Source organism: Danio rerio, chromosome 8, assembly GCF_049306965.1.
Source record: "Danio rerio strain Tuebingen ecotype United States chromosome 8, GRCz12tu, whole genome shotgun sequence".
In the NCBI taxonomy this organism is placed as follows: domain Eukaryota; kingdom Metazoa; phylum Chordata; class Actinopteri; order Cypriniformes; family Danionidae; genus Danio; species Danio rerio.
Window position 1 is genome coordinate 27058109 of NC_133183.1, and position 27316 is coordinate 27085424.

The window sequence follows — 27316 nt, forward strand, 5'->3', positions numbered from 1 at the left end:
GCTTTACTATGAGCAAACAGTTAAACAAATCATCTGCTGCACGAGGATAAAGAACGAGCGTCCTCCAATTGGCATTTACTTTCTCTTTCTCTTTTTCATGGATAACGGTGTTGTACACTCCACTGAAGACATCCGTTGGCCTACACAATTAATTTTGTGTGTTAAGCGCAAAGATTTGTTTCAAAACTATTTCTAAATTCAGTTCTAGTTTCCAGCAAACAAATAAATTAACAATAATAACAATAAATAATAATAAGTGTGGCAAAAAAAATCCAAGCACACGTGCCATTCTTACACACGTGCTCCATATGGTCCAAAACCTGACAGGTGGAAAAATCTAACTAGTTTTTAATTAATCACATATAAATATGCATATTATAAATAATACTACTATTAAAAATAACATTATACAAAAGCAAGTTGTTGTGAATAAACTGAAAAAGCCCCCTGAGATGAAGAAGGCATGAAAGTATGGTTTTTATATTTATGTAGGCTAGAAAATAAAATTTTTTGTAATATTTTAATCCTTTTATTCTTTTTCATTTGTTAATATATTTACATATTGCTGTACATCCTGCATGTTTTAAGCAATGTGTAAGCGAGGTGCAGAACTAACGCACTCTGCGCTCAACTTTGACCTGCATTTAGCTGGTCTATTGCACAGTCTATTTTAGTTCCTCAAATTAGCAACAATGCGCCTTAACACACCTCTTAAGGCGCAAATGAGTTTGCTGTTTAAATAATGTGGCAGAAAATGGAAAAATAAGGGTTGAGCTGGTCTGAAAATAACAACACATTGTGGCAAACACATCTTGCGCCTTATTGTGTCGGGTGTATGATAGAGCTAAAAATCTGCAGATTTCTTAAGTCTTATGGCATTTAGTTATTTCCCTACTTCATTTGTTTTTAAGTATCACACTTGGATAAATGATAAATATATTGCTAAATTGATTTTTGTTCTAAATATGTATCTACATACATGGCTGAAAGTCTTTTTTCATCAGAAAAAAATTAAACAAAACACCTAAAGTATAAACAAAAAAATGAATGCTTCACTTTTATTGATTTGATACTTAAAATCTTTGCATTTTTCACTGATATTCATTTATAATGTACATGTAGAAATAATAATAATAATAATAATAATAATAATAATAATTTTAAAATGTTCATCTTTAAACCAGTAGCAATCCTTCACTTCTGTTTCCCAATTTCTCTAATCTAAGAGTGCCCCCTGCAGACAAGATTATTGTGCAAAAATAAGCATGTGTAGACTATTCACAGAATATTATTTGGTGTTTTAAAATGTATATCCTCTTTATTCCTTTACTCTTTATATATTTATAATTCTTTATCAATTTGGTGCATTAATATAGGTGCCATTTTACCCAAACCCAATGCATAAAATAGCTTTAATAAAAGCATCTGCTGCTATCAGACAGGCTTTTTGCAAAGAAATGCATCGATAATTGAGTGTTTTCATCTGAAGAATTTTTATAATTGCATCAAAATCGCCGTCAGACACTAATAATTGGTGATAAAGATATTGAGGATGAGTCATACCTCAGTGACAGGGCGTGTATGTACGTGTGTGTGTGTGTGTGTGTTTATTTTTGGAGCGGCGTGCTAAAAATATAGTGCGTTATAACTGGCTGTCGCGCAGGGAGATGCTTGGACTGTTATTGCTCAGAGGCAGCCTAGAGTCTATGGTCTCCTGAGTTGTCATGGAGACCATTGTATTTTGCCTCTGCCGTGATTGGTGCTGCCGGGTTGAGCAAGTATATGCTATTTCTGTCTTTTTTTCAACACCTTCAGCCTGCTGTTTTTCTCTGCCTCCTCGCTCGCACACAAGTGTTCTTGTTTCGCTTCTATTGTTGTCTTTCCCCATTCCATTAATCCCTCCAACGACAGCCAGCCCACCAAGCATCTTTCCCGTGCGGCTCGCTATTGATCTATTGATTAATTGATGCCGCGATCTCATGTAAGCTGCTGTACTGCTTGTCTGCAAACAAAGGGATGGCAGTGAAGCGAAGAAGGAGATCAAGTCATGTTTTGCCGTGATCAGCCAACAACATCTCCATGCCCCTGTGGCTGTGTTTTCTCTTGAGCGAAAAGTTGCAAGATCTCAAACGAAAGGGGTCTCGAGTGTCTCAGTACGTTGCCTTGCAACCCCCCCAGTGTCTCAGAGTTGGTCTCCCAATGTGCCGTGCTTACATAGAGGCAAAACAGCAGTTGCACTAACACAATCCATGCTGTAAACTCCAATTAAAGTCGTCTTTTTTATTGTTTGTTTATAAGAATTCACAGCATTTGTGTTGTGATAGCTAAACGTGTGTGGTTTCTTGCGCTGAAAGGACTGGGAGTCAAATAAAATTGTCTTATTGCGAGTCCTGCAGTCCTGTTCATTGTTCTATTAATTATTCATAAGGGTTTTATTATTATTTCTTCTCTGGGTGAGTTTTACTCTCGCAGATAAGAGGGTTCAGTAATACATAGAGCAGTGCAGTTTGCAACCCTAAACCCCATAAGAGAATTAGATGTGGGTTCCCTTGGGGATTTCCAATGGGTTTTTTGGATTAACATTTTTTTATTTTTGGGTAAAGGTAAGGTGAGCGTCTCTTGATTTTCTTGATGGCTTTCATGTTTTTTTCAATGTTCATTTTTTTTGTAGAATGCAATTTACCCACAGTCATACTGCAGGCTTGAAACAGAAGTCCATTCTGTGATGCACAACATTTAGATTGATATGAAAATTCCCCTGATCTATGGGCACATTAAAGTACATTGTACTTTAATAACATTCTGTAAGTTTCAAAATGATAGCCGGGTGGCTTCACTGGTTGCTGGTTCGAGTTCCTGCTGGGCCATATGGCATTTCAGTTTGAAGTTTGCATGTTCTCCCCATGTTCACGTTTACAGTTTCCTCCAGGTGCTTCGGTTTTCCCAACAGTCCAAAGACATGTGTTTTAGGTGAACTGAGTTAACTAAATTGTCTGTCGTGTATGTGTGTGAATGAGTGTGTATGGGTGTTTCCCTACTGGGTTGCAGCTGGAAGGGCTTCCATATGCTGGAATAGTTGGCGGTAGCACAATATATAATTTCAGCATCGATATTGCAATGTGCACATCCGCAATAGTCTAGACATTGGCCGATACAAGATTCTGACAGTATAATAACCTTGGAAAAAATATCATGGTTTGATGATATTGTAATTAATGCTCTAAAATATATCCTTTTTAAATGTCTGGTTAAAAAACAAGAATTTTTTTCCCCTTTAAATACCATTTGTTTTATTTTGAGAACCATTTACAATATTTTGGAGCAGTAAACATGTCAGGATAAACAATTCAAATAAATCGTTAATCGTTTCTTCTGTCTTCATTAGTTTCAAAAACACAGATTTTATTTTATTTTTTTTCAATTTAAAGTGGCATCTTTGGATAACTTTTCTGCTGGAGTTACTGTTGTCCTAAAAAAAGAAAAATTTAAATAAACAATCTTATACTTAACTTAGGAACAGTATAGCAGGACATTTTGATGGTTTTAAAATCTTGACTTTTCCAAACCGTGGCATATCTTAAAAATGGTTATCGTCCCTTTGCCTACAGTAGTCACATGTTAAGTCTGGATTATAGTTCAACAGGAGCTACAGAATTATGTTTAATCACTGTATTTGTATGAATTACGCAACAATAAAAACAAATGTTTTTCTTACTTAGAATTTTTGTCTTTGTTTCTAGTCCAAATATCTACATTTCAAAGTAAAAACAAGATTATTTCACTTATTATATAAACTCCAAATTTCCCCCTATTTCACCTGATTGAAGATTTTGTTAAGATATTTGGGCTAGAAATGGGACAAAGGAAAGTAGGGCTGGGTGATATGCCAAAAATGCAATCTGTAAAATTATTTTCCACATTGAACAATGACGATATATATTTCACTATAGGTTTTTAACGCTTCCAGATTTAAAAGTGTACCTCAACAATGACTGAAGCCACAAAAATTTGAGGGTCCATTAAATGGCATAACATATTGTCTGATAAATTTGCAAAGGCTGAAAATTTGATACATCTCTAATATCAACACATTTTTAGATTCCCTTTGTTGCACCTTTCTGCCATGTGATTGGCTCTTAGATCATAATAGAGTAAAAAAGTCCAGAACTTATCACTGTTATTGACATAAATTTTCGATTTAATATTGTTTTTTGCATTTGATTATTCATTTTTTTATACTCGAATACAGTTAGGCTCCCCAGAAAACATTCCATAGTGCTATCCAACTATCTTGTGTAACTGTATTTACATTGCAATATTTATTGCAGAAAAATAAAAATCGCAATATCAGAGTTTTCAAATATCGTGCAGCCCTAGTTAGCAGTTTTATTCTGCTGTGGCGTCCTCTGAAATAAAGACTAAACCAAAGGAAAATGAATGAATGAGTGAATGAAAGTTATAGAACTCTGTTCTTCTTTCTTGTTGTTCTAAAACAACAGCGTATTGTGTATCTTGTAATTGAGTGGCTCAACTGTTTAACTCTGCCCACTGATTCACGGTGCAGTAGGTAAATAAAGAAAGAGACAAACGCAAGTATTTGAACCTGATTTGTGTTAAAAATCAAGTAATTCAGTTAGTGGAGTCCACGTAATATATCATTTCTCACAGTGGATTTACTACACATTTGCTGCATCAACCAGCAGCAAAACTGCTTGTATTAAAAGTGACTGACACATGGCTACATTATTGACAATAGATCTTTTTGCCACTTAAAATGAAACATTGTCACTAATGCACCTACATTTTTTTAAAACGCAAGAAATGCTTTAAATCAGAAGCAGATCATAGTGCACTAAATCAGCTTATCAAGAACTTCAGTGAGAGTTCCATCTCATTGCATAATTGTGTTTTTTTTTATCCATTGAGCATATGCTAGCAATTAGGCATTGTTGATCTGATGCTAATAACTAAGAGGAAAGTGATGCATCACGAATTTGTTTATTTGGCTCATCTGTTTGTCCGGTTTACTCAAATAAATAAATGAGTCATTCTTTCTGTGAGATGGCTCAGTGTCGATGTGATTCTCTGAGGTGGAGGTGACAGTTGAGTGCCTGCTCTCACTTTTGCACTCATGGCTTTAAAGGTGCTATTCATCATTTTTATACAGTATCTTACATCCTAAAAAGATGCAAAGCCGAGCAGTATTGATTTAGTTCAAACTGTATCACTTGCAGAAAAACAGTATTTAGGCAAATTTGCTTGCCATAAATTTGCTGCAAACTAACTGTAAGTTAGCCACAAAGTAATTTATAGTGAGGGAGTGAAGACGACTTGAAGACAACAAAGACGGGTGTTTACATGTCAATGATGTGCAAAAAAGAAAAGTTTTTTCGTTGCTCTTTTGAGAACTTCAAAAAATGTAATAATGTAATCGCGGCTATGAAATCACATGTGAGCTGACGCACTGTTTGTTTGCTACCAAGAGGATGTTGTTGCGCACGCCATTGATGTCTACTTTAGTACTTGAGCCTGCATAGGCTGTGAATAACAGGTAAAGTTGTAAATGATGTTTAGCTTGTTGCACAGAGTGATGGTTTGGGAGCTGCATGGGAAAAGTGATTTGCATGTATGTTTTTTTTTTTCAAAGTGACCAAAAACATTATTTTAATGATCATATCGCATTTTAGAGGTATGATTAAAACAAGCATTTGATATGTTTTTTTCTTTAATAGCGAACACAAAGTGTTAATAACAAATATTGTTTAACAGTGTTAGTATAACTACTCTAGCCAATATAATGTTGAATATAATGCAAGAGGGAATCTGATAATGACAAATGTCTATATTTATCAGTGAAAAAAATGGTCTAATGATGTTGTTAATGACAAATGACAAGCATATGTCTCAAACACAATAATTTAACCTTAGAATTATTTATAGTTGTATTCTGATGTCATCACTTTACTGTTTTTTTAACAACCAGGACAAATTTAAAGTCTGTTCAAGTCCATCATTCAAAGTACAACAGCAGACCTACACATTTGCCTAATATTATTGTTGTTTTACCAAATATTTAATGATAAAAATAATTATAACTTTCTCTTATTAACCTTTATTTTGCATCTACAGAATCGTGAGAAAATCGTGATCTTGATTTTAAGCAAAAAATAAACAAAAAATTGTGATTCTTATTTTAGCCAAAATCGTGCAGCCCTACTTCAAACTAAAGACGACAATGTGTCAACACGATCTGTGAAATCAAATCTGCCAAGTGACTAAAAATGCAGTATTATGTATGATTGGAAAGGCTATGTAGCTGTGCACATACTGTGCTGTAGTCTGATGTGGTTGTTTTGGCTGTCAAGTGTTTACACATGTCTGTAGACAAGAGACATGTTGAAAACATATACAGTAATGGTGTGGTTTTCAAAAACACTATGAAAGTAAATTTTCAAACCCTCAAAACCACCCAAATTCTAATATGTCTTGCAGGCTGTAAAACTCTATTCTACATGCTTTGTTTTAAGGATTGTTTTTCTGGGAAGAAGAAAATAAGTATTATTTCATACTGTAAAAAAGGATCATTTGACTACATAAAATGGGAGTAAACCCACTGCTTTTAAAGTGATTAGTTGGCTTAAAATAAAAATTAAAGTTTAAAAATTAAGCTAACTTAACATTTCCAAATTACAGATTTAATTACTTTTTAAGTAAAGTATTATTTATCTTTTAAAATTTTTGGTTGCTTAATGAAAGAAAGGTCCCACATATTTGACAGATCAAGATATCCATAATAAACTAAATATATTTAGTTTTAAATTTAACCAGTAAATCTTTACATATTTACTTAATTTTTTGCCATGTGCAAACACCTTATATCCTCTAACATTTATGTTTAATAATTATTTTAGTGTGTGTTCTTGGCATCACCAAAACGACACAAGCGCTGATCTTGCCTTGTAGTCCCTTTGTGCCTTGGCAGCCTTTGCAACCACAAACAAACAATAATCAGGGTCTCATGAGAGAGCTTTTAACGGATTGGACATAGAGATCAACCCAGGCCTAACTGCAAGAGATTGGATGGTGGAGCGGGGGGAGCATGCACTTTCCTTGCGACACCCCCATAGATCTAGAGAACCTGACATGACCTCGTACTGCAGCCCATGTGTGCGAACGTATGTGCCTGTGAGCCTGCGGACAGACAGACGCGCTGGGAACAGGAGGGCACTAGGACCTGGTGAGACGCGAGAAGGGTTGCCTGCCTGCCTGCATCCCTGTCTCCTCTCCATTCTGCTCTGCAGTTGCCCTGTGCCCGTGTGAGGCAGAGCACATGTTTATGTGTGTTTGTGTGGATGTGTGTGTGTCAGAAAACGGGCGAGAGAGGCTCTCGGACGGCTCCGCCTAAAGAGACGGCGCTTTTTGTTATCTTCTCGGCAGCGTGAACATCAGCCTGACCACCTGGACCAGCCGCCTGCCTGAAGCATCGCTGACGGGGGAGGGGGCGAGATCTCTCTCTCTCTCTCTCTCCGTGTGTGTGTATGTGTGTGTGTGTGTGTGCATGCGTGTGGGCGGGTGAAAGGGTGAGGGGCGGAGAGATGAAAGGGCCAGGTGAGGAGGGGTGTTGGGTACCTCTCACTCCAGCTTTCTCGCTCTCTCTCTCCCCCTCTTTTTATCCCTCTCTCACTGTCGCGCGACACTAACCCTGGAAGCTGAAGAGGAGATCCTCACCGCTGGACTTCTCCACTACAGGTACCTTCTCCTCATCTACACCTCATGGTTCCTTTAACTCTGCACCTCCACTCACACACACACACACACACACACACACACACCAATGCCTGCTTTAACTTGTGCATCCCGGATGACATGCATACGCTCTAGTGTTTGTAGACGCTTGAGTTGCAAGTGTTTTTCAAGACCTCAGCCTTGCAGTTAGACGTTTCTCTGCTCTTGCTTTGTGAGCTTCATCTCCAGTCGAATCGGTGTTTGTATCGTTTCTCAGGAATCTGAACCAGCGGTGGCCTTGAATGAAAGTGTTGACATACATGACATATGTGTAATGTAGCACTGAATCAGCTCACCTCAGGGGATTATGGGAACTATTTGGCTGCAGACAATGAGCTTGGCACATGTTGGGCGTGATAGTGGATTATTTAGGTGATGACAGCGGACATCATGTTTGTAAGTGTGGGCTGTTAGTTGTTAAGTGTCAGCTTTGGTTACCCTGAGGGTTGGAAAGAAGAACAAGAAGAAGAAGAGGCAAAAGAAGGGAGGGAGGAAGGGAAAACACAAGGTTTTTTTAGACAACAGAGCCGGTTTTCATCGCAGTAAATACTGAGTCATGTGCATATTACGGGGTCATATGTTTCTCAGTTGGCAGCCCCTGAGATTGTTAGTTGCTGGCAGATTCTTGTCTCACTAAAGTGCAGGAGGGTTTGGAGAAAACTGACCACTTTCAGAATACATCTGTGGGTCCTAAGGCTTTATCTCAGCCCTGGAGATGCATTTAAGAGCATAAATGCTAACCTGAACTCTTTCTTGAAGCACAGGTGCTTCAGGGCTTTATGACCCATATTCACCAACAACCGAACTATCAAATGACAACTTTGTTTGTCATTGTGCACATAAATATTTGTCTCATTACTGGCTGATGATGGCATCATAGAAATGTGTTTTTCATGTTGATTATTTACAGTACGCCATGACATGGTAATAGATATTTTAGGTTTCTAGATCTCAGATCTTGACAGTTTTGTCTGTAATGCTTGTTATGAAGCTGTAATAACTGTAAACTAAAAGCGAAACTTGTCAGATAGTCTATAATTATTCTTAAGGTGATGACATTTAAATTAATTGGTTTTCTTATTACTTATTATATTTAATACCAACAAAATTTCATTTTAAGTGAGATTTTTAAGGGAGAGATGGCTCTATAAAGGTGAAGTGTGCACTGCTATTCTGTACTAAATGAAGAGTGTCAAATGAATGGCTGTTTTCATCCTTTTCCCCATTTCTATTCTCCTGCTCTAAACACACGAGATTGGTTAAGTCAGTCTGAGTTTGTCCAGCTGGTTTGACGGAGAAATTTGTTTATATTTAGTTTCAAAGTTTTGTTTTGGTCAGACGCTTGTCTTCAATATTACATTAGTCAAAGAATCTGTAAAAACAATTAAGTAGCACAAGTATTTTTCGCTTTGAAATGTTAACAAATTGTTAAACAAATTCCGTCTTGGTGAGCATTTCTATTCATAACATTAGTTTTCCTTCTGATTAGTCCCTAGTACTGGGAAACATCCATACACACTCATTCATACACTTACACTATGGCCCTTTAGTTTATTCAATTCACTTATAGCTCATGTCTTTGGACTGTGGGGGAAACTTGAGCCCCTGGAGGAAACCCATGGTAACAAGGGGAGAACATGCAACAGAAAAGCCAATTAGCCCAGTCTGCACTCGAACCAGCGACCTTCTTGCTATGAAGTGACAGTGCTAACCACTGAGCCACTCGCCTTTTATTTGTAATGATTAGATAAAATTCTGCTAGTAAATACATTAATGTCTAAAGTTATCATTTGCTTTGTACGCTTTCTCACAAGACAGATGTGATGCTTCATATGTGCTAATCTTTAAAAGTTGTAATCACGTCTTTGTGTACTGAACTGTATTCTTTCAGATAAATGAGGATGAGCTTGAAATCACGCTGTAGCTCAATTATAACTCACTATGTAAACATTCATTCATTCATTCATTCATTCCTTCATTCAGTTTCCTTCAGCTTAGTCCCTTTATTCATCAGGGGTGGCTACTGCAAAATGAACCGCCAACCTATTCAACATGTGTTTTTCTGCACAGCGAATGCCCACAGCACAGCAACCCAGTACTGGGAAACATCCATACACAATCATTTACACACATACACCAAGGCCAATTTAGTTTTTTCAGTTCACCTGTACTGCATGTATTTGGACTGTGGGGGAAACCAGAGCACCCGGAGCAAACTCCACTCAGAAATGCCAACTGACCCGGCTGGGGCTTGAACAAGCGACTTTCTTGCTGTGAGGCAACAGTGCTTACCACCTTGTCGCCCCAATGTAAACATGTCAGAATTAATAAATTTTAGGCTCGCAGGCCCAAAACACAGAGTTATAAAACACACTATGGCTTAAAACAAGATGGCAACACTGGCCTGGCCGGACTATCATAACTTCTGGTGAGAAACAGCTCAGACGTTGGATGAAGATTACACTTTGTAATGCATGTGCCTAGACTGCCTGTGCTTGCACACATTGTCAAGTAGAATATACATGAACCTGGAGAATACTTATTTTCTCTCTGCTTGGCTGTATGCATATGATGAGCATACAGGTAAAAAATTAATTATACTTTGTGCTTAACACAACACAGGTACATTTAGAATATGCATTTTAAACAGCCTGCCTGCGACATCCAATCACAACAGGAGAAACATTGTGTCATCAACATGTCAGAATTTTAGAACTCTATAGCCCCTTTTTACATTTCTGGGTTTCTCAGTAGCGGCGTCATGGTTGGGTAAATTTAGAGTGCAGTGAATGGAAGAGTACAACAAATAATTATTTTTAAAATCTTATTTGCTGAAATAATAAAAGAAAAATGCCACAATGATGTTATTGAGACTTTCAGAAAAAGGGAAAAAAATTGTGACGGCAGCCAGAGAAGAGAATAACGTCAAATTTACTCTCAGCCCCATAAACACTGCATTAGAAACACCTCGCATAGTACATTGATAAATACATATAAATGTTCATATGCTTAAAAAAAACTAGCACTTCAGGTGTCGCCACAGCGCCAACCGCCAACTCATCCAGCATATGTTTTACACAGAGGATGCCCTTCCAACTGCAACCCATCTTTGGGAAACATCCATACACTCACACACATACTGCACGGACAATTTTAGCTTACCCAATTTACCTGTACCGCATGTCTTTGGACTGTGGGAGAAACCTGAGCACCCAGAGGAAACCCACAAAAACACGAGGAAAACATGCAAACTCCACACAGAAATGCCAACTGACCCAGCCAAGCCTCGAACCAGCGACCTTCTTGCTGTGAGGCGACAGCACTACCTACTTTGACACCATGTCGCCCTTATGGTATTTTTATACATACATTTTTTTTAAATATATATATATATATATATATATATATATATATATATATTTTTTTTTTTTTTTAACTATGGAAATAATAAAATTATTTAATATATTAATGTAATTTCAATTTTCCAGCTCAACATGGAAAGAAAATTTTAATTAATCCTTTAAAGTAGGTGTTTTTTTTAAACGCTACTGTTATTTAAGATGCTTTTTACATGCATTTCACAGTCAAAAGGATCACTGAAAATAAATCAGGACAACCCCCACCGCAAAGTTTTCATTTGATTATCTGTCCCACAAAAGCATCTAATCAAATAACCCTCGTCTGTCGTGAAAAAGCCAGAGTAACAATGTTTACACTTTTCAATGAAATTACTTACATTTTTTTCAACACATTTAACTGTGATACAAGAAAGTATTTTAAGACAATATGCACACTTCGCCTTTAAGGTAATAACGTCTGGATAGTTTAGACTACAGAACTTCAGAAAACTAGAATTCCATCGAAGTGGTTTTGTACTGTTTCTGGCCTATTGTAACAGGTTCAGTTCTGGAAAACTGTCATTAAATCTCTTCCTCTCAGACTTTGTTTGGCGAGTTTGTATTTCTGAAGTATTCTTTAGAAAATAGCCTGTGATAATGAATGACATTTAGTGTTGTTCTTCCTAAAACAACACCTTTCCTTCGGGTGCTCTGGTTTCCTCCACAGTCCAATGCGCTATAGATTAATTGAATAAACTAAATTGGCCATAGTGTATGAGTGTGTGTGAGTGTATGGGTGTTGCCCAGTATTAGGTTGCTGCTGGAAAAGCATTCGCTGTGTAAAACATATGCTGGAATAGTTTGCGGTTCATTCCGCTGTGGTGACCTCTGAAAAACAAGGGACTAAGCCGAAGGCAAATTAATGAAGATTACAGTTAAAGAATTCTTTAGTGTTCCTAATGTTGATAGAACCTCTTGTACTCTAAATGCTCTATTGAAAAAAGTATAAGAAGAAGCAGCAAGGGCTAAAATGTTATCACTATTATCACCAAAATCGAGCTCCTCATAGTCATGTGGATAATCATGCAACTTTAGCTCTAACTGCTTTTTGTTTGGTTAAACCACAGTTGCGATACCTTCCAGGTACAGAACAGCCCCTTCCCTTCTTTAACACAATCAGTTAAGCATGAGATCGATGTGGTCACAAGCCTAGGGCAAAAAACAGTCTCTGTGCTGGCAGACATGTCCTAAAACAACAGTTTATAGCTGAATTAAAGATACTTTTAAACTCTTGTGACAATACTGACCACATTGTGTCACAAGGGAAAGTTTCTGCCCTCAGAGAAAAACTACATGGATTGATGCCGAGGAGAAACAAAGCTGGTCCAGTGTTTTTAAAAGAATAGTAAAGTATTGTTGAAGTGAAGTTTGAGAAATGATGCATGTGAGGTAGTGTGCAAGGTGAGGTTGCGATTATAAACACAGACCACATACTTGGCAACCGTTTAGTGGATATTGAAACGCACACTTAATGTATAGTGCTCAGCATTATTGAGTACACCCAATTTTTAATATGAAATTTTTTTTATCCATTTCTCAGTGAATATAGGCGATGTGTTTTGGTGCATTTAAACAAAATAGATTTTTTAAACAGACATATTTGTTAAAATAATGTTTTAGTTATCAAACATATTTAGAAATTGAAAAAATAATACAATTAAATTCAAGCTAAATATTGCAAAAAAAAAAATTGCAAAATACAACATTTTTCAAATTTTTTTGCTTCTCTTGATTTTTCCTCTTTTTAAATTTTTTTCATTTAATATTTTTCTATAACATATAAATTTGGCTGTACTAGTTTTTGAACCGTTATCATAAGTTATTTTGTTAAATAAGCTCCAGATTTGGCTTCAGTACTGTCTAATCTAATTTATATGCACAAAGATAATATTAGATTCCTATTAAAAAATTATATGAATTTAAAAGAGAGATTTGTGAGGGGTGTAAATATATATGCTGAGCACTGTATATGTGTTTTCATGACATGAAGTACATTTAGGGCTGGGTGTCGATACAAATTTAATTGACTTTCACTGAGATTCATAAGATGTCTTCATCATAAATGAATTTCAATTGATTCTGATTCATGTAGACAATATTACTGCTTTGTTTACATATGATTGCATATTAACACAATGATAGCTTATTGATTCAGTAACTGCACTGATGGATTCAGTGAGCTCTTTTGGTGTTTTCACATGTAGTTCATTAAAAGAACCAGAAAGGGGTTGTCTGTTGTTGCACTATAAAACAGTAATTCTGTTTTGTAATTATTTGTGAACAATTCATAATTGAAACGATTGTTAATTGGCCTTGGCTGATTGTGCTGTATATGTTTGTTTTACAGACTCAAGCTAAGTCATTTGTTTGTGAATTGGGTTGTGTTATTATTTCAGATTATTTTCAGTTCTCTTAGGGTTTCCTCATGTACAGAAAAATTTCTGAATATCACACAAAAGACAAGAGAAAATGTAAACATTTATTTTATTGAAAATAATCATTATTTTAAAATGTTTTTGTTAATTGAAGAACAGTTCAGAACAGAAGAATTGAAGACACTTAGTCTGAAAAAAGAAATGTTTGCAGAGCCCAGTTCTTGGTTGACAGGTTTTTGTAAATTGTAATTTAGTGCCTTTCGTTTCTTTTCTTGTTACAGTACATTTGTTTAAAAACTTTAGAGAATATTTTATTCCAGCACTGGGATTTTGTTTTAATGATAATGGAATTTGAAATGCCTTGGAAAAGTCCTAGAAAATGATGTCTGTAATCAAATGAGAACCCTGACACATTCACAGTGTGTCCTCTAGGATTTTTTCCAGCTGTGGCGGCAGGCCCTTTACACAAATCTTCCAACTACCTACAGTATGGCATTATTTCAATGACAAATGTCGTGACACAGTTATACAAGTCAAGATTGCATCCATGTAATACGAGCATGCGATTCACTTTGCTTAAATAAGTGCTGCTGAAGTGCGATTTAGGAGTATTTATTAATGTCTTCAATAGAACTACAGAATGGCATTGATGCATCCTGAAATAAAGTGAAACGACTATAAACTCCAGCAAGATAAAGCCATTGTATGCAGAGCCACAGACCTTTATCGATAACGTATAATTATGGAAACCTTGACCGTCATAACTGAAAGCTACGCCATGTTTGCTGGCCTTGCGCATCACGCAGCCCTGTCAGTCAGTCAGTATGACACCTTAAAACAGGGGTCACCAAACTTGTTCCTGAAGGGCCGGTGTCCTGCAGATTTTAGCTCCAACCCTAATCAAACACACCTGAACAAGCTAATCAAGATCTTGCTAGGTATACTTGAAACATCCAGGCAGGTGTGTTGAGGCAAGTTGGAGCTAAACCCTGCAGGGACACCTGCCCTCTAGGACTGAGATTGGTGACCCCTGCCTTAAAGGGTTAAATAAATAACGCACAGCACTACTACGATTTCAGAAAAGTTTGCTCTGTTATAATTTACTTACCTTTTAATATTTTTTGGTGCGATTATAACCCGCTATTAAAAAAAACAACAACAAGGTTTTGAATGAGGAGCTGTAATGTAGCTGTGGCAGGAATTAATTTTTTTGTGGCGCTCTAACATGGAAGAATGAATGTAGCGGAAACCATGCATCCTTTTTATCCTTTATTCAGTTCTGAACTCTTATCAAAAATATATATATATTTAGTTGTAACAATCTTAAATTATGGATGTTTGTTCACATAAACATAGATAAAAGTCTTTGTATTTTACCCAGCCATGTAACATTACATTGTTTTCTCTTCTCACAGACTCATCATGTCTGCTTTGGACTTTGAGTGCGATGTCGTGAAGGTGACTACAGAGGGGAATATTTGAAGATGAAACTGGACTCTCCAACTTTAATCTCCCCCGACTTCAGAGTTCAACCTCTACCAGCATGCCGTAACGCCAACAGATTCAACAGTATTGCTGGATCCCACTCTTCACCAGGGAAGGATGGGTGATGGTCCCATGAGAATCACCTCCGCCCACAATCCTCATTCCATCCTCTCATGGAGCATACAACCGCCTACAACCCACCGTGGAACGTCACCCACACCACCACCTGGCGTCCCAGCACCACCCAGCCTAACGCCTCAGGACTGAGCGAGCCCCGAGATGGACACCTCCTCCAGACGCTGGCCCTGTGCACCATGCTCCTGATGGACATACTGGCCATTGTGGGCAACTTGGCCATCATGACTGTTATTGCCAGGACGCCGCGGCTCCGTAAATTCGTGTTTGTCTTCCATCTCTGCCTGGTGGATCTCATCGCGGCTTTGGTGTTAATGCCTTTGGGGATGCTGTCAGGTCAGGGTTTTTTTAACAAGGCTCTGTGTCAGGGTTACCTGTGTCTGAGCGTAGGACTGATCAGTGCTGCTATCCTCACCATCTCCGCCATCAACGTCGAGAGATACTACTATGTTGTTCATCCCATGCGCTACGAGGTCAAAATGACGGTGGGGCTGGTGGTTTCGGTTTTGATTGGAATATGGATCAAAGCCATCCTCATGTCCGCGTTTCCTTTACTCGGCTGGACACTTGAAGGAGACGAGAAAGCATTCACGCTTGAACCAAAGTGCTGCTCACTCCACTGGGTGGATGGAGGTCCCCAACGGCTGGTATTCATGGTTCTTTTTACCCTTATGTACTTCCTTTGTCCGGTCCTTATCATTTTAGTGGTGTACTGCAACATGTTTAAGGTGGCCCGAGTGGCTGCCATGCAGCAGGGCCCGGTTCCCACATGGATGGAGACTCCTAGGCCTCGCTCTGAATCTCTGAGCAGCCGGTCGAGCATGGCAGGCAGCCTCAGTGGAGCTCGCACCACCCCACAGAGGACTTTCAGCGGCGGCAAAGCCGCAGTGGTGCTGGTCGCCGTTGGAGGTCAATTCCTAGGTTGCTGGCTGCCTTATTTCTCCTTCCACCTGTACTGCGCCGTCATGAGATCCTCTCTGGAATCTCTCGCACACATGGCGCAGCTGGAGGACGTGTTCACCTGGATTGGCTACTTCTGCTTCACCTCCAACCCCTTTTTCTACGGCTGTCTGAATCGGCAGATCAGGGAGGAGCTGGCCAGAAACTTGGCCTTCGTGTTCAAGTGGGGTCGTCCCGGTGAGGAGGATCAGCTGCCCAGTCGAGAGGCTTCTATCGAGGAGAACTTTCTCCAATTTCTTCAGGGCACCGGCTGCAATATGCGGCCGAGGAATTCCCAAAGCATCTCCATCCCGCAGCAGGAGGAGGAAAATCCTCTCTCCACCGAACTCCACAGGCCATCTGTCGACTTTCACATTCCGGGTCAAATCATGGAGGAGACCTCGGAGTTCATAGAGCACCAACAGATGAATGATCTTAACGTATCAGACAATTGTATCAAGACTAAAGTCGAACTGCAAGGTTGATATTTTCAAATGTGAAATCTATATTTAATGTATCATATATTGTTGCTATGTTTTAACATTGTAACTTTTTATACTCTGCTCAAAAATTTGTACATACTGTAGCTTGTTTTAAGGTTTTGGTTGGTAGTTTTCTGTCACATTCTTTTTCTTTTTCAGGAGAAATGTTGGGTTGATAAGATGGCCTCATTCCAGCATATTACCACTAGATAGAAACTTATTTACATAGATTCAGCGACATTTGTGGAAGCAACAAACATGGAAGCAACATTGTGGTGTGAAATCTGTATTCAAAAAAGCGTTTTAAACCAAATGTGATCAATGTAAACAAATTTTAAGGCTCCTAATGTTAATTCAGAAAATAAATGAGAATACAATTGGTTAATACTCAGTGTTATTGTAACAACCAAATCTGGAGCATGCACTAATATTGAAAAAAAAAAAGATTGTTTGTGTGGTGGGTAGATTCTTACTCTTTGCGTAAAACTATGGCTTTCCACAATGTCATATTTTGAAAGAAATTATGTTTTTTCCTTACAAATGAATAAAAAAACCATTGAAAACACACACAGTCTGTGGTGGTGTACAAAAGCTTTATCCATGTGATAATTTGGGAAATGTAAGCTTTAAAAATTGCTGGTTAAGTGTTACAGGCAATTTAATTTATTCTTAAATTGTAATGTGTTGCTTTGACCCGAAATTTCAATATAGCATTTATTTGAAATAGAAACCTTTTGTAACATAAATGTCTTAGCTGTTTTGATCAATTTAGTGATGCACTAGCAATTTATTTTTTAAAATATCTCACTAACCCCAAGTTTTTGAACAAAACAGTATATTCAGACAAAATAATATGACAGAGAGCATTTATAAGAAACCCGTTCTAACCCGTAAGCGTATTCTGGTCATTTGCAACAAGAACAAGATAAACTCCCAAATTAGAAATGATCTGAGAGTTCATCAAGATGTACATTCACACGGCGAGCTTCTCTAATCAGCCATGGAGATACAATCTCATCCCAAAAAAGAAAGTGAAGTGTGTTTACAGAAAGTAAAAACTGCCTCGGTTTATTCAGTCACATTTTCCACACCTTGTGACATGAAGATGGCGGTTTCCACCTCCAGGCCTCTGCTTTGCTCGAGCACCTGATCCACAAAATGGCGGAGGACAATCAGATAGTCTCTGACAAAAGGTTAACAATCGGGTCAGCTGAAAAACATGTGCCACTACCGATGTCCTCTGAGACTTTATTTCTCCATCCACTCGGATAAGATGGCAATACTGCTGTTGTTAATGGTTTTTCTTAGTAGTGATGAGGATAGATCTACACCTGCGGTATCTCACTTATTTACCGGCTTCTGAGTCGTCAGCTCAGCTTTGATAGTAATTGCTAGAAGGTAATGAAACCTTTATCTCTCCACACTGCAAGAGTTGTGAGAATCAAAAACAGAATGCTATTGTTGTGATATCCATAATTAATCTTACGATACTATACCAGCTGAAGTATCATGATAACAAGTAGTATTATATACTGTAAGTCATAACTTAAATTACAAAGAAAATGGTCAGAAATAATATGTTGTATATTATAATAGGCCTACTGGAATGTAATTCATAATCCCCTTAGGACTAAAAAGTATTATTTGCACCCCACTTCACCTAAAATGTATTCATACTTTTTGTTTATTTTGTAGATAGCTGACCAACAAAAATACTTTAAAATAAAGATACCGAATTAAATTGGTTACAAAAGAGCATTTTTCCAACTAAATAAGGCTTTATGAAATGCTCAAAAATTGTTTCAATGCTTCCTGGTGCTATTTTGGGTTTTTCATCTATTTTTTTCCTCCGGTCTTATCAGGTAACAATCCAAAGTAACTCAAATTTTCACTTTGTGAGTCGCTCTTTTAAAGAGATTGTTGCGGTCTCTAATAAATCATATTGACAGGAACAGAAATGAACCAATTTACATGTGCGTCGAACTCAATCGCTAGAAAACATGCAATGGGCTACAATAAAAGGTGCAAATTCTACGCAGTTTTGCAACCATAAAAGGCTCCACAGACTATTCAAATAAAATGGTTTATTGTTGCACAAACGTGTGAGCATTTTAGTGACTTTTTTCACATGCAACATTATCTATTGTAGATAAACCATTAATGATAATACTACCGTTTACAAACTACAGTGGCATCGCCAGTATTTCGGAGCCATAGTATTGCGATACTGCGATAGTACCTGCAACGCATATGCTAAATACTTTAACCTTTCAGTGTTTTCAGTGTTGTGGGATAAATTCTCATTTAGAACAACATTTGGATGGTTTGTGAAATGTGTATAATTTTTTATTGGTTATGATGTCTGTGGTTCAGTTTTAGGGCTGCACACTATTTTGTTTTTTATTGCAATGTTTACATCCGCATGTTGCATGTTTTTAAGGCCTGAGAGAGATTGAAGTATTCAGGCACATACATACATTTATTGCATTATTTATACAATAAATACTTTGCAGTGTAATTTTTACATTCATATTTCCAAAACCACATTTGTAGTTATGTTATTACATTTTAGGCATGATTCACTTCCTTACAGGATCATCCCAATCAATCTAAAATAATACATTCGAACACACTTTAGGGACCAATGGTCACTAATTAATAATTTCTTATTAGCAAACATGTTGTTGAGATATTGGCTGCATATTAGTATTTAAAAACTAAATATTCTGCATGATCTTATTCTACATCCCTAACCCAATACCTAGGAGTTTAGGAGTTGGGATTTGAGTATATTGATCCAAAAGTCATAATTTATGGTTTGCTATCAGCAATAAGTGAATGTTAAAATGAAGCGTGACTATAAATTATTTCCAGATGCTATTCAATCTTTTGGTGAAATTGTGGATACAGTAAATTGCAGTATATTTAGCAGAAAAATAAAATATCACAATGTCAGAGTTTTGCAATATCATGCAGCCCCAGTCAGTTTAACCTACAATTTCATGGTTGCTTTATGTTTGACTTGGTCAGCGTTATAGTCATACTGCTTGATCTTCCAACAAAAAAAAAAAACAAACTTATTAAAGTGTAAAAAAGTACAAATTCAAATAAAATAAAAAATAGTCACATTAGTGTATAAACTGCTCTTCAATGCATTTTTGAAGGTGACTTTTAAACGTCTGATAAGAGGTAAATGTTTTCTATTTTTTTTTACATACTATTTTACTACATTAAAGTGTAATTGTAATTTAAAGGTGATTTTGTAATCATTATCTAAATAAAATCTTTTTAATCTTCAGCAAAATAAGTAAATAATAAATACACACAAATCAGAAAGTTAGGACAGTATGGAAAACGCAAATAAAATAAGAAAGTAGTTATTTCATAATTTGATTTGACTTGTATTTTATTGCAGACAATACAATAAACATTTAATGTGTTAAATATTTTTTACTTTTATTTTTTTTAATAAACACATATTTCAATTTTGGTTCTTGCAACACATTTAAAAAAAATTGGAACAGTAAATCATTTACCACTTTATAATGTTGCCATTCCTTTTCACAACACTTAAAAGACATTTAAGGTGTAATTTTGGCCCATTCTTCCTGCAAACAAGTCTTAAGTTAGGCAACAGTACGTGTCATAAATGCTCTATTGGAGACAGGTCAAGACTTAAGGCAGGCCAGTCAAGTACCTGTATCCCGAGGATACAGCCCAGACTAGTTGACGGTGCTTCTGGACACTGTTAACATAGGGCTTCCTTTTTGCACAGTACAGTTTTAACGGGCATTTGTGGAAGTAAATAACTATTGTGGTACTTGCAAAGGTTTGCCAAAGTAGTCCTGATTCCATGTGTCTTTAATTCGTCATCAGATGACTCTTGTCCTAAACATGCCTGACAAGATTTTTTTATTTATTTTTTTGGTAAACAAACTTACATTGGAAGATATTTTAGTGCAAAATAAAAAGATTTAGTACAATAAAGATATTGTATATGTAAAAATGTTTGATAGTCATTAAAACTTGAACAGGACACATGATATTTTTAAGCTACGAGTTTGAAAGCCTTTTTTGTAACATGAAGTTTGTCTAAGATTTGATTTCTGCCGCAGAATGCAATTCTTAACAATCTCCTGCATTATCAACAGAAGCTGTGCTGTTTCTCAGTTGTTCTTGTGATGTCTCACTGTCAATGGGCTTTTGTTTGTGTGTAAACCAGCATTTGCTCCTGTGTCAGAGCAGTGTTTGAGCTGCTGCTCCTCTGTTTTGCCATAAGCAGAATGAGCTGATTATGGCCTCAGCATTAAATCGTAATTTTAATGTCCATATATCCAACTTTGCCGATGGCTATTTTAAGCTATTCTGAAGCAAAAGACAGTAAAGACGTGTGATTTCTAATTATTTCTTGTAATGACATCAGCGCCTGTTGTTGTTTTGATTAAATAGTCAAAAAAATAAATTAAAATAAACTAAAAAGAGAGAAAAACAAGCACGATTTCAATTATATATACATTCAATCGTTTTCCTTCCTTTCCCTCCTTTTAGTCTTTGATTTATCAGAGGTCTCCACCGTGGAATGAACCGCCAACTATTCTGGCATATGTTTTACGCAGCGGATGCCCTTCCAGCCACAACCCAATACTGTGAAACACCCTACACTTTCACATTTACACATGCGCTCATTCACTATGGCCAATTTTGTTTATTCAGTTCACTTAAAGTGCATCTCTTTGAACTGTAGGGGGAAACTGGAGCACCCAGAGAAAATCCATGCAAACATGGGGAGAACATGCAAACTCCACAAAGAAATGCCAACTGGCTCAATCGGGACTCCAACCATTGACCTTCTTGCTGTGAGGTGACAGTTCTAACCACTGAGCCACTGTGCCACTAATTTTGTATATAGTAGATAATATTATTTACATTTTAGTTATACAAAGAGTTGTGTCTTCCAGATTAATGTTGTTCTTTTAAACTTTCTGTTCATCAAAGAATGTTTGAGGGTTTCCATACAGATATTAAAAACTCCAACTCAATTTAATACTAATAATAAGAAATTTTTAATGTGCAGCATATCAGCATGATTTCTGAAAGAATATGCAACACTGAAGATTGAGTGAAGAAGCTGAAAATACAGTTATTTCATTATTAAAATTTTTATTTTTATGTTTATTAAAATACAAAACAGCTAATTTCAATTGTAATATAAATTCTATATTTTTATTAAATAGTTTAGGTTTGTCTGAAAAATGTCATTTTTTATTTAAATGACTTGAATTGATCATATTTTAATAATTAGGTAATTAGGTAATGGGACTTCATGTGGTGCAGTGGGTAGCACGATCGCCTCACAGCAAGAAGGTTTCTGGTTTGAGTCCCGGCTGGGTCAGTTGGCATTTCTGTGTGGAGTTCGCATGTTCTCCATGTGTTCATGTGGGTTTCCTCCGGGTGCTCAAGTTTCTCCCACAGTCCAAACACATGCAGTACAGGTGAACTAAATTGGTTGTAGTGTATGTGTGTACAAGAGTGTGTATGGGTGTTTCCCGGTGTTGCGTTGCGGCTGGAAGGGCATCCGATGCGTAAAAACATATGCTGGATAAGTTGGCGGTTCATTTCGCTGTGAAGATTCCAGATTATTAAAGAGACTAACCCAAAAAAGAAATTGAATAAATAATTAGGTGATGTAGCTTTATGTAATGTTTCATGTTGTATAAATGATATTTAAGCAGTACATTTATGAACTGTTGGGTACAGATTTGTTTGGTCTCTTTTTAAGAAAATAATGTTTCTGAAGCACACTTTACTCTTTAATAAAATCTGAAGCTTGAAACATAAGAAAAATTCAAGCAATATATCAATACAAATTTTTTATTTTATTTGAGATAGTTCTTTTTAAGTGTACATTTTCAGCGGATGTTTTTTTTTTTTTTTTGATTAGGCACTGTATCAAAGTCTAAAGTCAAGGGACTAAAAAAGCCAACTGAAAACTAACAATTAAAAAGATCTATTTCAAATTTAAAAAGAACATTTAGTCTTGATTTATTGCTTTAGTCTTTGCAGAGTCTCACAATTCCTGTTACATGATAATGTTATAAATAGTTTTCTATTCATTTTCAATTTGATTCAATTAGATTGTTTTTACTGCACAGTGACTATTTCTTCATAATCATCTATCTATATCTATCTATCTATCTATCTATCTATCTATCTATCTATCTATCTATCTATCTATCTATCTATCTATCTATCTATCTATCTATATATATATATATATATATATATATATATATATATGAAAATATAGTACTTATTTTAATGAAAAAATAATATAACTTCTTTTAAATAATGTGTAAAAAATTGGTTTATATATTGCAAAAGATTAAATGGTTGAGAAAAAATAGTAAATACATTTATAGTTTTTTAAATAATATAAAAATTTGTTCATTATAATATATATATATATATATATATATGAATATATTTTTTTCATTAAAAAATGTCAAGTCATCACCAGAGTTGCAAATAAAAAAAATTTAAAATACTGAACAAAAATGCTTTTTTTAAAACTGGAAAATGTTATTTTTTATTTAAATACATCTTCATTTAAATTGCTTAACTTACTTTAGTAATTGTGTCATTTTTGACCGTCTATATACTTTTGCCTTGCACAAAAGAGAAAGATACAATCAAGATCACATGTTAATGCTTTTTCCCTATTAATAACTGCCTTTGGAGGAGACTGGAAATAACTCTCGACAGTATAAATGACTCAAGATAATAAACCGTCATTATTTTTAAAAAGCCAAAGGCCAGAATCATGATATACAGTGCTGCAAGACGACAACATTCACTTTTAACATTACATTGTTCGATCAATTGACGTTCCATCATTTCCATTCTCTACCCTACACATATACGTGTATATATATATATATATATATATATATATATATATATATATATATATATATATATATATATATATATATATATATATATATATATATATATATATTTACATGTATTTACTCACATTTACACACAAACAGCAGCAGACACACGCACTCACTCACGGGCACAAACACATATGGTTGTGCTTTGATGTTTGTTAAGTAAGAGGGAGGCCCCTAGTGGTGCAGTTCAAACCGCTGACCTTTTAGCTCAGCTGAGAGATGAAGGTGTTTGAGAGCTTTGTGAAGTCATTTGCAGCACTGGGGGAGGTTTCTCCTTGCGGCTGATTAGAGATCAGTTTGTGCTTTCTGTCATAAAGTGCACCACCCAGACACTCTGCTATGGCTGCATTGGATTTTAGGCTTGAAAAGACGACGACTTTATTCCAGTCGCATTGTACTGAGTTGAAAATTCAGTGCTGTGATTTACTAAAGGGTCTTTAACTGGTGTGATATCAAACTGTATACCTGAAAAAGGATGGTTTTGTGAAAAATGTACATTTGCTGTTGATTTAAATATCTTTTACCATCCCCAATGTAGGTTACTGTATACAGCATTAAACATGATTTTTAGCTTAAACTAATATGAAACGAATATGAGTCAAAAAATTTGAGAGTCTTTTACAAATTTATACAAATATATTCCTACACTTACTAATAGGCTATACATATTAATATACATACAGTAAACGAACATTTAATGTGGAAAGTTATGGGAAAGTGTTCTCCGCTATGACTACTTTTGATGCTCACAATAATTGAGGCCACTTTATGAATATAATGAGCAGATCCCTGGACGTGCTATTATTAGGTCTATGTTTTGAGTAAACTTTTCATTTGTGTTTTAATTCATAAATAAACTATGTATATCATATCTACTCCAATATACACTCACCAGCCACTTTATAAGGTACGCCTTACTAGTACCGGGTTGGACCCCATTTTGCCTTCAGAACTGAATTAATCGACCTGGAAATACTGGAAATATTTAACAGAGATTTGGGTCCATATTGATATGATAGCATCATGAGTTGCTGCAGATTTGTCGGAAGCAAATCCATGATGTGAATCTCCCGTTCCACCACATCCTAAAGGTGCTCTTTTGGATTGAAAACTGGTGACTGTGGAGGCCATTTGAGTGTAGTGAACTTATTGTCATTTTCAAGAAACCAGTCTGAGATGATTTGCTTTTGAGATCAGAAGATGGGTACACTGTGGTCATAAACGGATGAATGTCGCAGCAGAAATCGAGACTCATCAGACCAGGCAACGGTTTTCCAATCTTCTATTGTCCAATTTTGGTGAGCCTGTGCGAATTGTTGTCTCAGTTTCCTTCTCTTAGCTGCCATGAGTGGCACCCAGTGTGGTCTTCTGCTGCTGTAGCCTATCCGCCTCAAGGTTGGACGTGCTGTGTGTTCAGAGATGCTCTTCTGCATACCTCGGTTGTAACAAGTGGTTATTTGAGTTACTGCTGCTTTTCTATCAGCTGGAACCAGTCTGGCCATTCTCCTCTGACCTCTGCCATCAACAAGGCATTTGCGCCCACAGAACTGCAGTTCTATGGATACTTTCTCTTTTTCTGACCATTCTCTGTAAACCCTAGAGATGGTTGTGCATGAAAATCCCAGTAGAAAATCCCAGCAGTTTCTGAAATACTTAGACCAGCCCGTCTGGCACCAACAGCCATGCCACGTTCAAAGTCACTTAAATCACCTTCCTTCCCCATTCTGATGCTTGGTTAGAACTGCAGCAGATCATCTTGACCATGTATACTTGCCTAAATGCATTGAGTTGCTTGCCATGTGATTGGCTAATTAGAAATTTGCATTAACGAGCAGTTGGACAGGTGTACCTAATAAAGTGGCCGGTGAGTGTAAAAGGTCTGAAAACATATTGTTATTATTTAACACTTTTAAAAATATATATAAACACTTATTTCTTGCAAATACATGCATACACATACTTATTATTATTATTTTTTAAATTCCTAACTGAAAATTTGAAGACATTATCATTAGTTTGACAAATTTGAAACAATTTTTTTTTTACAAAACACAAACCACTGATAATAACTTTGAAATTTGAATCTATGTAGGAAGAGTTCAAGTGCAAAATCCTGTAAATTCCTGAAATAATCTTTTAAAATTAGCATTTTTCTCTGGCTCCTGTGTGTAGGTTCAGTTATTTCACTTTTATGGCTTTTAAAAGGTTATAAAACTTTACTGAATACAAACATAAGAGATTGAGGAAAAGAATTTCAGATAGCACTTGGCACTCTGAACTCTTAGTATAGAAATAATGGTAAATCACAAAAAAGTACTGGATACTCATTTCAACCATAAATTACAAGCTCAACCCAGAAAAACGATCATTTTAATTCTTATATAAATCATATTAATTAGCAAGGATCACATTTTCAGCAAAAAAATCTTCTTTAATGTTCGACTGAAGAAAAAACGAATCACTTTCATATACTTGGATGTCCTGAGCTGGAGTATATTGACAGCAAAATTTTTTTAAAGTGAACTATCCTTCTAATTAGTTAATAATATGAGTCATGTTGAAAGCTGTATACATTATTAATACCTGGTAAATTAGGGATAAATCCCGCAGGTGGCATCACATATTAAATGAACAGATGAATAAATCATCAGTAGTCTGATTTCATGTGATTTTAGAAAGCGGTATAATGGTTTAATATATAACAGAGTTCCCAGTTCTTAAACAAGTGTTTCTGTAGGTAAACATTTTGGAAGTATCAGTACACTGGCTTTGCCGGCAGGTACACGGACATTCCTGCTCTTAAGTCCGAGATCCACAGTGAGACTAAACAAATCCCGACTCAGCTCAACTGTGATTCAGTGGCGGAACACAGGCTTTATTCTGCACCACTGTGGGACTTGGTGTTTCCATGACAACTTATCCTCAGTGACATTTCTCTGGCTAAGGGAGTACGTTTATGAGCAAAAGACCCTTTTCGTCATAACCTGCTGCATCACTTTACACAGCAATTTTTTATTTTTATTTTGTTTGTCTGTAAACATGCACTGAGCTGTATTTAAAAGTAGGGGAAATTTAAAAAGAAAACTCATACTAAAACTGGTCTGGTGAGTTCAGTCTAGTTTTAAAAGCAATAACAAAACAAATTGTACTACACAATTTCCAATAAATTGAATTATTTTGCCTAAATAAAGCACAATTATGTGGAATATTCGCTGAATAAATCTTTTTTCCCTGCAAAGCTGCATTTTAAATCGATTGGAGTCTAAAGCTAGAAAATATTTTAAATTCCGGCAGCTGCTGAATACACATTCTTGATAACTTCTTGACTCAACTTATAACGCACAGCACATTTGAAAGAGAGTAAACAAACAAGGATAACTAAATGCCAGTTTTGCTTAATTCTATCCTAAACAGTCTGCACATTTTATAGAATTTTAACCCTATTTTAAGGTGCATTTTTGTCATATAAAGTTGACAAATGTGCTGTAAAATGTTCTAAAACAGTTAAAAATATAAAAAAAATATTTTAAAAATGTAAATATAATAAATGATATAAAATACTAACTTATAAAATATATAAATATAAAAAATCTAAAAAAATTGTCTGCAAAATTGTTGCAAGCAATATTTTTGTTGAGTTTAAACAAACAAATGAAAGTTATTAATGTTCAACTTAATTTGTTTGTTTAAATTCAGCCCAAGTAAACTGTTTACAACCACTTAACTTTAATAACTATATTATATTATAGCATTATAGCATT

The 27316-nt window shown here is 36.0% G+C and overlaps 2 protein-coding genes across 3 annotated transcripts in view; both read left to right on the forward strand.

Annotated features, from left to right (window-relative positions):
* gpr61 (G protein-coupled receptor 61) overlaps positions 1-17164 on the forward strand; it is a 33228-nt gene extending 16064 nt beyond the window's left edge. Inside the window, exons 1-2 of one of the 2 annotated variants that reach the window (XM_005167113.6) lie at positions 7298-7749; positions 14974-17164. In XM_005167113.6, the coding sequence (XP_005167170.1) occupies positions 15217-16602 (1386 nt within the window). In that variant the 5' untranslated portion in view covers positions 7298-7749; positions 14974-15216 and the 3' untranslated portion in view covers positions 16603-17164. Of the gene's footprint in view, positions 1-7297; positions 7750-14973 lie in introns of those variants that run through there. The other variant, XM_073910418.1, reaches the window with a different exon arrangement.
* gnai3 (guanine nucleotide binding protein (G protein), alpha inhibiting activity polypeptide 3) overlaps positions 1-27316 on the forward strand; it is an 80200-nt gene that overhangs the window by 16064 nt on the left and 36820 nt on the right. The window lies entirely within an intron of this gene.